Here is a 17283-nt window from a genome sequence, read left to right on the forward strand (position 1 = left end):
ATGCCACCCAAGTTTAGACCTGGCCATATGCAAATCAGTCTTGACCCTGTGCCTCATGGGAACAGTCCAGCCCGAACTGCCAAGCCAGGTCCTCCCTGGACCGGAAACAAGCATCCTAGGACCGGTTTCGGGGTTTCACCCCTCTTCAGTCAGGATAGCTTGATTCCAGTGGCACAGTGAGCCCAGGACTCACGTCTGAGCATACGTGGCGCACTTAGGGCGAGAAAGCAAAAGACACACAATTGATGGACGGAATGCAGAACAAATCAAAACATTCATCCCCAGTCAAGAGATCTGGGTTAAATACATCATTCTTTTGCTCACCATGCCACCCCAATTTAGACCTGGCCATATGCAAATCAGTCTTGACCCTGTGCCTCATGGGAACAGTCCAGCCCGAACTGCCAAACCAGGTCCTCCCTGGACTGGAAACAAGCATCCTAGGACCGGTTTCGGGGTTTCACCCCTCTTCAGCCAGGATAGCTTGATTCCAGTGGCACAGTGAGCCCAAGACTCACGTCTGAGCATACCTGGCGCACTTAGGGCAAGAAAGCAAAAGACACACAATTGATGGACGGAATGCAGAATAAATCAAAACATTCACCCCCAGTCAAGAGATCTGGGTTAAATCCATCATTCTTTTGCTCATCATGCCACCCCAATTTAGACCTGGCCATATGCAACTCAGTCTTGACCCTGTGCCTCTGGGGGGGGGGGAGGGGGGGGCGTAGTGATAGCCTCCTGTCCAAGGAGGTTTAATTTAGTAATGCATCGACTTTTTTTTTTTTTTACCACAACCGACTGTGGCACTGACTAATGCATTAATTCAGCAAAAACGGTGTTCTTGCCGGAGTCCAGGTAAATGGATGCCGGTCGCCCCGGATACTTTGAGTAAAATCGAGCTTGGCGGAGTATTAGGGGCTCACTGCCACAAGACGCATCACACTGCTCCCCAGCCTTGGAATGAATACTTCTGAGGAGTACTCATTTACACTGCGATAGCAATTAGTTCAGGAGTCCAGCGGTGCACTTGGAAGACACCTTTTTGTTTTTTTACTTAAAGAAAGAATGAGTAACCTGCCTTTTTGTCTCCTTGAGATACACTGCTCTGACGGTTTCTACACTTTTCATCTTTGCACAGATTAACACTGTCCTAGCCTTAGAGGTAAGCCAGAAATCAAGTATAGAAACATCATGCACACATGATTTTTTCTTTCTTTACTACTTTTTATTTCTGCTCATGACTTGAATCCCAATGGGTCCCCATGAAGGCAACATAGTGTTTTTTTCCGCTGAAACACATCAGCCGATATAACAGATGTGCTCCTCGCCCACTGGGTGTCAAAACTAAATTTCTTGACAAACTACCAAAATCAATCTACAACAAAAAGGGAGATTAAAGGGGGCTATACCGATGTAAAACCATGAAGTACTGAATTTAGGGACCATGTATGAAGACATAATAGAAAAGATGATTGAGCCACTAAAGGCTGAAAAGAAATGGCCGGCTCTGGCTCGGCCCGAGGTACTTCCGGGGCCTCGAGTCAAAAGCGAGTAGAAACAGTGTGCCTTCTGCCTCCACTCCCTTTGCACACGATCACATTAAACTCCGAGTCCCACCGGGTGCAGCAGAGGCTGGGCTGGTCACCACCAATGGCTATTTGCATTTCCACAATCTAAATGAAACACCGTCCAGCCACGCCCTCTGCTGCACCCATGGAGTCTTGGAGAAGGGTGTGAGATGGGGCAAGAGGTGGTGAGGCAGAAAGGAAGGGCCTGGTCCAAGGGAGCTGATAACCTCATTTGTAAGAGGGAAACAGAAAATTAGAGCAGGAAAGCCAGAAGGCGAAACACAGAGAGAGGGACGGGATGAGAAAGGCAGGGAATAAAGAGGTAGTGCCGAAAAGGGATCGAGTGAGAGAGAAAGTGAAAGGGCAAAGACTAACAAGCATTGGCATAGCCAATAGGTCTCGCCTTTGGGACCTTATAAGTGTTTAGCCATGCAACAGTTGTATAACTAAATACTTATAAGGTTCCAAAAGCGAGACCTATTGGCTATGCAAAGCGGCCGTGCGGCCGCGAAAGTAAAAGTGATCGGGATCGCGATCAAACATCAAAGCGGCCGTGCGGCCGCTAAAGTGAAAGTAATCGCGGTAAAGCGCGGCGCACGCACCCGCGCACATGCACTGTAGCTCCAGGCTGGCCTTGTAGCACTTTTTGGAGCCCTCTCAATAAGTCTCGCCAGAACAGCGCATGCGCTGGGTCAGGCGAGACCTAAAAAGGGACATTAGAAAGCGAGGGAGCAAAGTAGGAGAGAAAATGGAGAAGGATACAGAGGCGCAAGTGAGAGGAAAAGAGTGAGGGAGCCTGCTTGGGTTGGGTTCAGCTGTCATGGCTCAGGGGTAGGGAAGATATTTGGGATGGGGAGACGGCTGCCATGGTTCAGGGGAAGGGAGCTTGCTTGGGTTGGGTTCAGTTGTCACAGCTCAGGGGTGGCAAAGATATTTGGGATAGGGAGATGGCTGTCATGGTTCAGGGGAAGGGAGCTTCCTTGGCTGGGGAGACAGCTGCCATGGTTCAGGGGAAGAGAAGATCTTTGGAATGGGGAGATGGCTGCCATGGTTCAGGGGAAGGAAGCCTGCTTGGCTGGGGAGACTGCTGTCATGTTTCTGGGGAAGGGAGCTTGCTTGGCTGGGGAGACAGCTGCCATGGTTCAGGGGAAGGGAGCTTGCTTGGGTTGGGTTCAGCTGTCACGGCTCAGGGGTGGCAAAGATATTTGGGATGGGGAGATGGCTGTCATTGTTCAGGGGCAGGGAGCTTGCTTGGCTGGGGAGACAGCTGCCATGGTTCAGGGGAAGGGAGCTTGCTTGGGTTGGGTTCAGCTGTCACGGCTCAGGGGTGGGGAAGATATTTGGGATGGGGAGATGGCTGTCATGGTTTAGGGGAAGGGAGCTTGCTTGACTGGGGAGACAGCTATCATTGTTCAGGGGCAGGGAGCTTGCTTGGCTGGGGAGACAGCTGCCATGGTTCAGGGGAAGGGAGCTTGCTTGGCTGAGGAGACAGCTGGCATGGTTCAGGGGAAGGAAGCTTGCTTGGCTGGGGAGACAGCTGCCATGGTTCAGGGGAAGGGAGCTTGCTTGGATTGGGTTCAGCTGTCACGGCTCAGGGGTAAGAAAGATCTTTGGAATGGGGAGATGGCTGTCATGTTTCTGGGGAAGGGAGCTTGCTTGGCTGGGGAGACAGCTGCCATGGTTCGGGGGAAGGGTGCTTGCTTGGATTGGGTTCAGCTGTCACGGCTCAGGGGTAGGGAAGATCTTTGGAATGGGGAGATGGCTGCCATGGTTCAGGGGAAGGAAGCCTGCTTGGCTGGGGTGACTGCTGTCATGTTTCAGAGGAAGGGAGCTTGCTTGGCTGAGTAGACACAGGAGTCTAGGGCATCCATGATGTTTGGGAAATGACTAGCATAAGAGGTCATGGGGAGCAACCACAAGGACCAAGTATGGTGGATGGAAGGAGCAAGAATGATGAACAGAGGGGGGGAGCCGGGGAGAGATCTGGTGACTGGTTTACAGAGGAAGAGTATGAAAAGAACATGAGCGAACAGTGCACCATCAATTGCGGTACAGGAAGGTACTGTCAACCAAGACCGAGGATGCAGAGTACCGTATAGTAGACACTAGGTAGACAGGTTACTAGTCAATGCTCTTTATAATATATTGCAGCAATTTTCTTGTGCAGTATGCAAAGCATTCAAATTGAGTTTCAATATTTGTGGCGGAGAAGAAAGAATGAGCAAGGAACTTAAATATGGAAGGAAAAGAATAACCTGACTTTGCAAGGGTCTCATGGTGAACTCTCTGCTCGCAGAAGGACACTATTTATGTGTTTTTTTATAGGGCTGCAGTGTCACCTCAGCGATACTTCAGAGTGCTGTGAACGGAGCAGGAATAGAGAAACTGGTAGCTCGAGTCCAATCGGGTGGGAGAAGAGGTCCCTTGTCCTGTGTTCTTCGATCGCCATTATCGTTATCATCAGCAACAAAAACATGCTTCATCCAGAAGGCTCTCAGCATCTCTCCATTTACATTCTCTTTGTTATTGACCAAATCCGCTCATGCACAACAGGGAAGTCTCCTAAAATGTATTTAAAACCCCATTCTTATGAGCCCTCTGCGCATAATATCCTAAATTGCAGTCTGCCCATGCTGATCGCAGAGGCCATGTGCTCAGTGCCCTGCTGGGCAATTTATGAAACGGCTTCCAGAGGAATCCTGCTAGTTTTATGTACGAGCAACAGAAGCGTTTTATGTCCATTAAAGGTGCATGGACAACATCCACAGCTGCTTGCACCAGCTGCCTCCTCCAGCAGCTTATTGTTCTCCCAGAAAGCTCCTATATACCTTCTTAAAACACACTGGAGTATTTTACTTCGTATCCCTTAATCCAAGGGGTCCCTTGTGTGCCAACTCAGGTGCCCCCTTGCAGGTAGCAAGCTAGGGCTCCCAGCAACTGTTCTAAAGACAGCCTCCATTTCAGCCCCATCACTGCGAGGGTACCGGCCGATGGAAGTCGGAGCACTTTGGGGGTAGCGTGTGGTACAGCCCGAGGTTGAGGGCTAGTAAATCAATTCAAACCCAGTATCCCTCTGTCGGGCTGAAAGTCTTTGTTGCTGTGCATGCCACAGCCGCCTCATTAGCATTCTAGAAGATTAGGCATGTAAGAGAGCCATGTCATGAGTCTCCTAAAGTGTTCTACATGACATGTCATGATGCTCCCAATTGTGTGTGAGCCTCTGTTGGGTGATCCTTTTAATATGGGCGCATACTGTCACCATGACCGCGCCATGACTACTAACACATGGTTCCAGCAGGTTCCAGTAGTGGAGCGCAGGCCTCTTTACCTTGACCTCACTGGGAGACTGCCAGCCGTCTCTCCATGGTATATCTTTGCAGTACGCCACCACCACCTGAACAATGACTGGCTGGAGGCATGGCCGTGGCTGCACACCTGAGCGGGGGAGGTCTGGAGCCTGAGCCCACCGCTCACCCCAAGCTGTGGTCTCCCATCAGAGTGACCCCGCTATCCATGTGAGGACTGTGACCTTGCAGCTCAGTACTGCTATGTCAATGTGTCACTGACGTCTGGGTGCGGCATAAGTGCCTGCACCCCTGCATTGCCGTGCTCACCTTTTTCTCCAAGCAGCCCCTTCATGTCAGTATCAGGGTCAAGCATTGCTAACACTGCCCACCCTGCAATCCCGGATGTGTGATGCTGCCCCTCCCTCAGCAGCCTGCAGTTTAATAGACTGCACAACCCCCGCCTAGGCTGCGCCGAGCAGAGTGGTGCCTGCTTGTGGCTGAGAAAAGCCCTATGCATCACAGACACTGAATCGGGTATCAAACTGTAGGACCGAAGAGAAGTAACAGCAGATATTGTGCTTAGCTATGGTCGCATGTTAAAACTGCACTATGTTATAATAAGTGAGTCAGGCACAGAGACGCTACAGAGAAACTACGTATGTATTTGGAAGCAAGGGAGTAGCCAGAAAATTAAAATACCCACCACTTCGAACTAAACCTCTTATGGCACCAAGCAAATGAGGCAAATCCTCCCGACCCTCCCCAGAAGAGCTCTCTTTTCTCTTCCATCCAAGCATCTATCCATTTATCCTTTCACCCACCCACTGATGTGCATATTTTCACATTTTCATGCTGTCATCGATTTATTCTTTTGCCTATCATTCACTCTTTCACCATTCTGTCCATCCATCCATATCCAAACCAATACATTCATCTCCAAACCTATCCATCCATCCATCCATCCATCCCTCATACATCTCTACATCCACCCTTACTCGTCCATCCATCCTTTCACTCCTCCACCCATCCATTAATTTACCCTTTTACTCATCCATCCACTCATCCATCCACGCTTTCACTCATCTGTCCATCCATTCACCCTCCTTTTCACTCATCCAGTCTTTTCATCCACCCTTTCATCTATCCACCCTCCCTTTCACTTATCCATTCTCTCATCCATCCACCCCCTTCTACTCATTCATCCATTATTTCACTCATGCATCCTTTCACCCATCTATCCATACATTCACTCATCCATCCATCCATGCGCTCATCCACCCATCACCCTTACACTCCATCATCTATCCTTTCACTCCTTCCATTCAGCCTTTCATCCATCTATCCAACCCTCCTCCCTTTCACTCATCCATCCATTCTTTCACTCATCCATCCTTTCAGCCATCCATCCATCCATTCACTCATCCATCCATCACCCTTTCACTCCATCCATTCTTTCACTCCTTCCATCTGCCCATCATCCCTTTCATTCACCCACCCCTTAACACTCCCTTTCACTCAGCCATCTGTCATCCATCCATACTCTCATCATCAGCCATCTATACTTTCGTCCATCCACCCTCCTTTTCACTCATCCACCCTTTCACTCATCCATTCATCCTTTCATCCACCCACCCTCCTTTTCACTCATGAATTCTGTCAGTTATCCATCCACCATCCCTTTCAATCATCCATCCATTATTTCACTCACCCATCCTAGCATTCACCCATTCACACACACATCCATCCATCCATCCATTGTTTTACTCACTCATTCATCTTTGTCTGCCAGGTTACAGACAGAAAAGGCCCATCAAGTACTTAACCCTGTTGAAGCTGCTAAAGTTGGAGGTTCATGACGCCACAGCTCCATCCTTTCACTCATTAATTAATGCATCCACTCATCCATCTTCCCACCCTTTTACTCCGTCCATCTATCCACCCTTTCACTTCACCCTTTCATCCATCCTTTGACTCATCCATCCTTCCACCCTTTCACTAATCCATCCATTCACCCTCCCTTTCATCTATCCATTCTTTCACTTATGCATCCATCCACTCTTTCATCCATACACCCTCCCCTTCACTAATCCATCTATTCTTTCACTCATCCATCCTGACATCCATCCTTTCACTCATTGATGAATCCATCCATCTACCCATCCACCCTGTCACTCACCGATCCGATCTTTCACTCACACCCATCCATCTGTCCTTTCACTCACTCAGTTTCACATTATTTATGAATCGTTGTCTGCTGAGTTGCAGACATAAGAGACCCCTCAAGAGCTCTACCCCCGGTACAGCTGCTTAAGGGGGTGGTTGACGACGCCCCTTAGGACTTAAACTGCGTGGACATTGTATTTCTTGTGAGTGCTACATGTACATGTTCTACCTGAACGACGTTCTAGCCCCACAGCCACCCCCAAGAATAAATGGACAGATTTAAGTGGCGGTACTTGTTAATCCAGCGTGCGTGTGGCGCCGGCTCCTGTGCCTCCAAGGACACGTGGCAGAGGGGTTGCCTAGCTGTCCCCTGGTCACTCGGACCCAGACAACCGTAGGAGGCACTGGGATTACCGTGAATGTGTCTTCACTGTGCCCTGTGGTATAGGGCAATGTGGGATCAAATAGCGAATCTGTGTAGGATAGAAAAGAGCTTCCGACTCTGCACGGAATCCCTCCTCTGCTCTCTTTTTGGGGCCGTGATTGCCATTACTACCCCAGGGGACAGTGCTCCGTGAGCCCGCCCCTACTCATCCTTCCTGCTGCTCGGCACACAAGCCTCTCCACCCAGGCAGGGCAGCTCCACTGGGGAAACATCACAGTCTACCCAGCAACAGCAGGAAGGACACTCCTTTAGGGAGGTATGTTTGTCCTGTTTGGATTAGGCGTGGAGTACACAAGAGCACGAGTCCAATCCAGCTCCTCACACTCCAAGAGAGAGAAGAAGCTGATGACAATAGACTTCCACCTTAGCGGTTAGTGCCCCAACTTCTGAGCACTGCAAGTAACCAGAAAGGACGCTTTATGCTGCCTAAGTGCCACCAGCTGAGAATAATAACGACCAAAACAAAAAGTGACTTGTTTATAAAGCGCTTTAAAGCACAAATCTTCAGTTCCTACGTGCTATAGATAGGAAGTGTTACTATAACCTAATTTAATGGTATTCAATTTACCAGGCTCTGAATGAATGGAAGGCTGAGTTGGCCCTCCCGACATTTAAACTAGAGATCTGCAGATCACAGCACATGGCAGGCCGGAAACATTTCAGCCACAAAACCATCTTGCTGCTTCCACATCAGAAAGTTGAAGCTAGGGGTGGGCGGAATTTGCGAAAGTGTCTTTCGCAAATTATCGCGAAAATGTTAAAAATCTAATCTCCGCAAACACGCGGAAATATCGCGAAGATGCGGAAGTTTTTTTCCCGCCCGTTCGCGGTATTTTCTGCGTGGTCGCGGCTCGCCAACTTACCCATGCGGTTGCTCGCGGGCGCGGCCATCTTGTTTTCACTCTTCTCGCGGTGCATGATCGCGAGAAGAAAGACGTGATCGCGCGACCAATGACATTACTGCTGGCGCGAACTGTCGCGAGACAGCGCAAATGGCTACCAACAATCCAACATCTCGTGGAGAACGCAACCGGATCGGGAAAACTTGTCGGCGAAAGCGGGGATTCAGGTAAGGCGATTGTGCGCGCGCGAGAATGTATTATTTTACAGCTTACAAATTATCGCTAAGCTGCGGAATGCGGAAATTTTGACATTTTCGCGCTCTCCGCAGAATGCGAAAATGTCAAATTATCGCAATTTCCGCGAGCGGAACGGAAATTTAGCCCAGGCCTAGTTGAAGCACTACAGTGAACTGAAATGTGTGAGAAACAAAACTGTGTAATGCTTGAATCCCTAGCGCCTGGACCAAACTGAACAGATACCTGTGTACTGGCTAGTATTTATCTTGGAAGAGCTGCCTGAGAGAAGATGCCCCCATCTTTAAAACCCAGTTCAGCTCAAGGAGACACGAATAATACAGTGTCTTCTTAGGCCCTTCAGAGTTATAAGAAGTTTTTGTGATTTCACTATCCTACACCCTCAAGTGATATTTTTGTTAAAGTTTGGAGGAACACCTTCACCATCCCCAGATATCCGTCATGGCATGAGCAAGATCCGAAACCAGTCTTCTGCAGGGTAAAGTAAGCGAGACATACAACACACAAAACTACTTGAGGTTACTAAAGGCACTGCTATCCATTGCAGTTCAGACTTTTGAAAGGTCGTCTCACCCTTCACTTATCAAGGCATGCGCGTGCTTCATCATTTGACGATCCCTCATACTGGAGTAGGAGCAATGCCACTCAAGCAGACTCAACTGCGGGAAGCTACTATTAACCCTGGGAGTTCTTGGAAATCATTTGCTAGTACAATGTCTTGGGTCATGTTGGTTTGGCAGGAAAATAAACGTAAAAATACCTACGGGTATACTCAAAACCGACTTTATTACCGAGTACCTCTGGTAAGGTTAAAAACAAGGAACTTGGGTCATAACGTGAAAAATAATGAACCACTCGACCTCAAACAAACACTACTGTTACCAACATGTTTTGGCCCCTATGTTAGCCTATACATGTCGGGTCTTCTTCAGTGTAAAGGAAAACGTACAAGTGGTATATGAACACAGCATGCATACAGGGTAAATACTAAAACCCTACCAGTACCCTTGTGCTAATAGCACGACTCAAGATATACTATACTACAGGCTTAATGGCAAACTGTGGGGGGCGCCACCTTCATAGTGACACATTCATCAGAAGGATGGCGCGTCATGTGCACCTACAGGTACCCCCTCCACTGCTGCATACAGGAAGATAAAGCTGGCGAGAACCAACCCACATCAGTGTGCAGTCAGTATTGCAGAGACATGCAGAAATCTAGCACTCCACCGAATCTCGTGCATCTCGAGAGCAGGATCTCGTTGACTGGGACGGCAAGGTCCATTGGCCAAGCTCTAGGACATTCCTGATGCCTGGTCCCAAATACATCTGCAAAAACAAGGGAACTGCCTAAAAGCTATATTTAATAATAACCACAACAATAATCATCATCACCATAAGAAAAATACTTTGTTATGCATGGCTTCCATGGGAACCTCTGTCATTTCCATTAGATCCTGGTAATTCACTGCTGTGATGTAGCAACAGCTGATAACAAAACTGGTTACCCACTGTTGCTACCTTATAAAGGCCTTCCTGACCGGGCTGACATGGCTCTCTGGTGGGGCTGGTTAAGATAAGGTCTTTTTTCACAACTGGGACAGGGCGGAGAGGCCTCCTCATAACTCCTTTGCCTCAGTAGAACAGTTATAAGCAGGGGCAGATGATTTTGGGGGTCAAACATAACAATGTTAAAGATGGGTATGAGTTATTGGGATGTTTTTCACCTTGGGAGTTCTGAGTGACATCAGCGACAACTCGATCCTCTCTCTCGTTGACTATTTGATGTCACTCAGAACCCCTTGGTGAAAACCAGACCCTTTACTCACATTTATCCATCTATAATTCTATATATCATAGCCTCTGGCACCACTGGGAAATACTGGTATTTTACAGTGCAGCGAGAACCACTGTTGCAGCCATAAAGCGCGAAAGAAAGGACCCTGCTGTGCAAACCTTAGTTATGGAGTTCCTCTGGCGAGCCTGCGCTGTCAGAACAAAACCATATTAAATGAAGTTAATACATTTGCATTCATTCATGTCACTAATGAATTCTCATTATTATTATGAGGACATCTGGCCCTTGCAATGTGTACATGTTAGAAGTGTAGCACATAATGGACATTCTGAAGATGTTTTAATATTCATTGTTCATTTACTTTACAGGTTTTATTCTGCTTGTAGTTTATACTGCTTTTATTTTTTTTTTTAAATATAATTGTTAGTGGACCTTTAAGCTATGAATAAACATTCCATTCCATAATCTCAGACTCATACCATAGACGGGTGGAATCTATTTTCAAGCTTCCTCTGCATGCTCTGATAGTGAGCTTAATGCGGATAAAACCACAAAGGAAGACCATTTATAATAGCTCAAATGCCAAAAAAGAGACATGCCGCAGATTAAACCAGTGTTGGGGCAGAGTTGAAGCCAACGCTGCAACCAAATGCTTAGCATGCTGGGCAAATGTGGAAGGTGTAGCCTGATAGGAAGTTTACTCGCCCCCAGTGACTTCCATGACAGTGTGATACCCAGCATTGCCAGTCTCCGGTTGGCATCTCGTCCATTTTACCACCAACAACTGGCCTGGTATTGTCTGGCAGAGGACAAACCAATCCACCTCTCCTAGTGGCCTGCAAGAATCTGAGACTCGGTGCCGTTTGAAACGTCTTCTTAAAAAACCTTTCAGCCCCGAGATGAAGTTTGCTAATGAGTGTTTTTCACTGAATCACAAGATTTTCTTTAAGCCAGCCTACTGAAAATGACCAATATTTCACCTAAGAAGAATTTTTTAAAAAGTCACTGACCACACAAACACATTAAACTAAATGAGAGCTAAGATTATACCTTATACCTCAACAATCATAATTCCAGTAGATGGCAAAGCAAAGAGATAATTAAAAGATTTCCTAAAATTCCAATTGTTTTTGAGACAGAAAAAAGAAGATATCAAGTTTCCAGCAATGCAACGAAATTAGGGAAACATTGGTTATGGATGGAAAGCGTTTTCCTGTTTGCCTTGGTACACACCTTCTACTGTAATCAAGTTAAGATGTGACACCAAATATGTTTTACATTCCTTTTCACAGAAAGCCCCTCCATTCCACTGACATTTATTCAGCGGGACGCGATACATAGCATATGGAAAAGAAAAGTGAAGCACACCAAACACCAAGTATCCTATGAACAGCTGCACCCGGGCATACACCGAGACACACCTTTGTAGCAACGGAAACCCCACAGTTTGGGGTCGCCTGGAGGCCAGAGGAAGCTCTCCATCCTCGTTTCAGGATTGAGCTTTAGCACTCCCGAGCAGTGGCGCCCGCCCCTCTGCCGGCTTACCTTTTCAGCCATGGGACAGTAGCCCTTCAGGAAATCCGGGCAAACCTCAGCCTTCCTCGACACGTAGACGTGGCTGTAGGGGCAGTTGTTATTGTTACAGATGCCTCTCAGGAAGAAAGAGCAGACGGGCATCTGTAAGGAGAGAGGAGGAGAGCATGCATCAGCCAGCAGAATGCACATTGAGAGCTCAGGACAGGCAAGGAAACAGCCCACCAAACACCATGCAACATCTGCTTGTGACCATCAGTGACAAAGTGAGAAACGAAGAACAAAACAACGTCACCATTTCAAGTACAAAAACACAAGCAGCCCTCTTAGGTGCTCCTCGCTACAGCGTAAACCCAACCTCTAGACCCACCTGACACACAGGCGCAGTTAGGTTACATCCACTCATCACCTTCTGTACACTCCTTCGGTCATTCACCAACCCTCAAGCACCCACTCAGCAGCTTTGCCTTCCTTCTTAGGCCTGGCTTGACAGCACAGCTGTCCTCAAGAAGCACTGGTTGTAATGCTTTAAAATATACATAGAGCAGGCTTTGGATCCACCCGGAGAGTATCACACTCACTTCATGCTGTCCTTCTGCCTTCAAGAAAGAGCTTCCACTGGATTGCATGAGGGACTATTTCACATCTGAAAAGTACACTGAATAATCATGTTCTTTGTGCCATCCAACTCTTTACTGCCCTTTATGCTTTCTATACAGTAAGCAATCCCTTATTTGCTTCCTTTATCCCCGGCTCTGCCAAAGGAGGCTTTATTGTGATAGATATAATTTGTGAATGCAGAGCAGGTAAACAGCATTTGTGAATGCCTGCGTTTACATGATTTGGAATGTTAAGGTCCAACGATTGCCTTTGCCACCCCATGTTATCTTGGAAATATTTGCTTATGCATAGAGAAATGTCATTCAATTGAACATTTAGTTGGTGTGGTCATGCCTGACCATATTCCTTTCCTCATGATCTCTCATCATCCTTTCTACCCTGTCAGAAGTCTCTCTTTATTGTTCAATGAATTAAAATTGTTACAATATGCTTTATTTTCGTATGTGGAGTGAAAGAGAAGAGGAGGATAAAAAAGGAAGAAAGGATACAAAATACAGTTCTAAAATTCATAACCATCATGCGGATTCCACCTAAAATGTCTGGATTTGCTAAGGTATATAAAATTGTTAAAACAGCGGCCCAAGCTGGGTCTGAAATGCTAGTGCATTGAAATAGCAGCTACGTCTATAGTTCCTTTATAACTTGGACAGGCCCTTTAACGCGGTGGATTAGTGTTCGTTTAATGCACACCTTTAACTTTTCCATCCTTCGATTAAGAGTGTCAATGGAAAAAGCCGGGGTTTATAGATATTAACCTCAGTTCTATGGATTTGGATGGTCTGACGTGCACAATTGATCTCCTAAAGTTGGTTGATTGTATTTCCTTCTTCGCTGTGTAAGCCGTGGAGTTGCTGTGGTTCTGGCTAGATGGCCAGCTAATTGCTGCAGGTGGCTTTGGTTGCATTTGTGAGGGCGACCCGGATTGCATCTGTGAATTTCCCTAATCTGGCTGCGATTTGTACTGTTTTGACGGAAAAACACAGGTCTGAGACTTCTCAGCAATGTCTAAGACGATGGGTGGTGCAAATGGGGACTACCAGACGATGTCGCTCACTGGCCAACTTTGGACAGCAACACAAGAGGTGAAACCAGGATTCGCGTTGGTAGCTACATAGTCGGCAAGTGATTAAGTTGTCCCGCCAGGCCCAAGATGGATTGAAGTCCACGACTGGTGGTGCAAGAAGCCTCATATACGAAATTTTCTTCCGGGTTTGAACTGTCAAGGCTTGCTCAAAGTAAGGCTGGGGTTTGCCCAGGATATAGGAGGCGTCCAGTCTAAGGAGTTGGTTTGGCGGCGTAGGCTTTCCAGATCTCTTTCGAATGAAATTTTCTTAACCTGTCCTTTCACTGACTTTTTCCAGGCGGCGAGTGGGATATCATAGTCTTGCAGGTTTTTAACTTCTATTTCAAGTAGATTGAGGGCATCTGCCAACAGGGCCTGCCATGGGGAGCCAGTCACTTCAAAAATTGTTTTGATTTGGGCTTTCAATGAAAGTGCTGGGGCACACAAGGTGCTGATGTAGTATTTAACTATGTCCCCTGAACGTATGACGTCCGGGCAGGGCAGTCCCAGCTCCAATCTGACTCTGGATCTCTTAGCCTGTCGAGGGAGTGTTAGAACCTTTTTATAGGCGTAAATATGGAAATGCATAAGAAACCTGTTGAATGCGCCGGGGAATGGGAGGTGACCGTAGTTCATAGAGGGTACGAGTTTGGCACTCAGGACTTAACGAATGGGATCTGCAGTGGGACTGTGTAGGAGCTGATTTAGGCGCTTTAAGCTATGATGCCGGCCCCCTTACTTCTTAGATGTTTTAAGTGGGCCGTTGGTGTTGCCCCGTTTGATAGCCTGACGCCAAGGTAGTTGTAGCTTGTGTATGTTTTTATTTGCTGATCGCCAAGGCGCCATTGGGCAGTTTTCTTTCGAGGGTACTTCCCAAAAATAACTATCTTGGTCTTCTCCTGGTTCACCGTAAGGTTATTCTTTTATTGTAGCTGTGGAGTGCGTTAAGAGCTTTCTGTAGGCCGGTCCGCGTGTGGTCCATTATTGCGATGTCATTGGCATACTGAAGGATTTGGAGCCGCACTTTCCCCAACTTTGGTGTTAATAGGCATGCACCATCCAGGGCTTTGCCCAGGTCTGCTGTGTATAAAGATTAAATAATAGAGGGGCAAGGACACAGCCTTGTTTCAGACCGTTGCTGGTTAGCACCTTTTCTGTTGCGGTGAATTGGCCTTTCTTTATGCGGACCCAGGTTTCCTGGTGTGGTGCTATTATTGCTTTTAATAGTTGCCAGGGGATTCCCCAGGAGTCTCGTTATTCCCACAGTTTCCCTTGGTCTACACGTTCGAATGCTGCACTGTAATCCTCAAAGTAGCAGAAGAGCGGCAGTTGCGTCAGCTGTGTAGCTTGATGTGCCAGGTAACCCAATGCTAGGATGTGATTGAAAGAGAGGAAGGATATTGTTATCATTTACCCTAGCTTTTAAATCTTTCAATAATATCCTTGCATAGGCTTTGGCCTCTAGATTCAATAAAGTGATGAGGCGATAGTTACCTGGTTTCGTACGGTCCCCTTTTTCTGAATTGGAAAGAGGTTAGAGCCTTTCCAAGATGTTGGGATTATTGAGGTGGCATAGGCATACTTAAAGAGTGGTGTGAGCTGACGTGAGCAGTATTCTTGTGAGGCTTTGAACACGGACGCCGGAACCCCACTGGGACCTGGGCTCTGTCTGCCCTAATCTTTTTTCATTAGGTCTGTTACCTTGGTCTCAGTGAAGTTGGGTGTTCTAGTGGCCTGGCGTGTTACTAAAGAAAGTTGATGTAAGTTAGTGTATGTTGTGGTCTGATGTTTAAGGTATAGCTGTTTTGTGTATTTGACCCATTCGTTGGCTGCCACCCCACTTTCTTTTGACTGACCGGTGATTAATGTGTTTCCAAAGTTGTATGCGTCCCTTTTCTTTGAGAAGGGTGAAAATTTACAGCCATTTCACCTCAATCTTCTTTGTCTTTATCTGCCAGACTTTCTTTCTATGCTCTGCTTGGAGGGCTGTAATTGTGTGAGATTGCTGTTTTTTTTTAATTATAAATCTTTTTATTAAACAACCGTCAACATATAAGCAATTCCAGAATCCACTCAATATCCATCAAGGTATGACAAATTGAGACAATTGTTCACATTATACACAATTAGGACATTTCAGGGAGGGAGCAGGTCATCAAGTGCAATACTTTGCGGGGGTGTGCAAATGTCACCACGATATGAGTTCCATTGTGTCCAAATGCGGGACCACTTTCTAGGACAGCCTCGGGCGATATATACCGTCTTTTCCCTGAACATACACCAGTCCATACTCTTTTCCCAAGCCTCTAATGTGGGGGGATCTACCGCTCCCCAGGCTTGAGCGATGTTTCTTTTTGCCAGTGTGTATCCCAGAGTGGCCACTGTGTTTGTTGGGTATTCAAGTCAGTTGGTTCCCATATATTTAATAGGCATCTACGTATTTCAGGGTGGATAGTGACACCGAGGACTGTTCTCATAACTTCGTGTACCTCCCTCCAGTATGTTTGAATGTATGTGCATTCCTATATGATGTGCATAAAGGTACCTATATGTCCACATTTTCTGCGACAGTCTCCTGTTTCAGCTCTTCCCATTTGTAGTCACCTGGGGCCGGTCATATATATCCTGTGCAGGATTTTAAGTTGTACCAGTCTTAATCGTGCAGGGATAGCTACCACTCGAGGAGAGGACACCGCCTCCCTCCAGTCTTCATCATCCAGTTCCACCTGTCTCCCACCCATTTCTGTCAAAGCACTGAAAGAGGTTCGTCCATATTATATATCAACTTATTATAGATTAAGGAGATGGTCTTATCTGGGAGGTGTCCATCTAGAATCCTGTCTTCTAACGGAGACGATTCTGGAAGAGAGGAGCCCTTTGGGAGGAGTTAGTACAGTGCATGGCTAACCTGCGTATATCGATAAAGCTCAGTGTTAGTTAGCTCGTATTGATTTTGGAGAGTGGCAAACGTTTTCACTTCACCTTTTTCCCATAGATCTTTAATTTGTGAAATGCCAATCATGTCTCATTTATCGAACCCCTTCGAAGTCCATAGGTTACCTAGTTGTGCAGAGTCCCACAGGGGAGTGGCCAATGTCAGTCTACGCTCCCATCCGAGGGATCTATTCACGATATGCCAAATCTTAACCAAATGGCCGTAGTCGGTCGGGTTTCGAGTAAAGTGATCTGTTATAGTTCCCACCCGGGAGGAGCTACTTGTCCATACGGTAGCCTGGGCCGTCAGGGTTACCATAAGTGCCATGGTTAATAGCCCCCAGGTGCGCTGTCCAATAATATTTCTTTATACCTGGGAGACTGATGCCTCCATCATACCATTTCAACGTAAGTTTACCCAAGGCTATTCATGGTGTCCCAGTCCATAACAAGCCCCTCTGCAGGTGTTCAATTTCTTTAAAGTATTTCAGTGGAACAGGATCGAGCGAATTTTGAAGGACATAAAGAAAACGGGGGAGGGACATCATCTTAAAAAGAGCAGCCTTGCCTAGTAAAGAGAGGGGAAGAGATTTCCAAGTGGCTATGTCTCGTTTTAATCGTAATAATGGGGGCAGGAGATTCTTTTCATATCTAATTTCAGGGTCTAGGGAGAGAAAAATCCCTAAATATTTGAATCCCGCGGTATTAATCTGATTGGGCAGTTACAGGGCAGGTCTGGAGGACCTCCCCGCAGAATATAGAGGTGGGACT

General features: G+C 46.9%; 1 protein-coding gene across 1 annotated transcript in view; it reads right to left on the reverse strand.

Moving 5' to 3' along the window:
• ZC3H3 (zinc finger CCCH-type containing 3) overlaps positions 1-17283 on the reverse strand; it is a 1788705-nt gene that overhangs the window by 473713 nt on the left and 1297709 nt on the right. Inside the window, exon 9 of the mRNA XM_085604688.1 lies at positions 11907-12038. Coding sequence (XP_085460814.1) covers positions 11907-12038 — 132 coding nt within the window. The remainder of the gene's footprint in view (positions 1-11906; positions 12039-17283) is intronic.

Source organism: Triturus cristatus, chromosome 5_1 (genome assembly GCF_964204655.1).
Source record: "Triturus cristatus chromosome 5_1, aTriCri1.1, whole genome shotgun sequence".
NCBI lineage: Eukaryota > Metazoa > Chordata > Amphibia > Caudata > Salamandridae > Triturus > Triturus cristatus.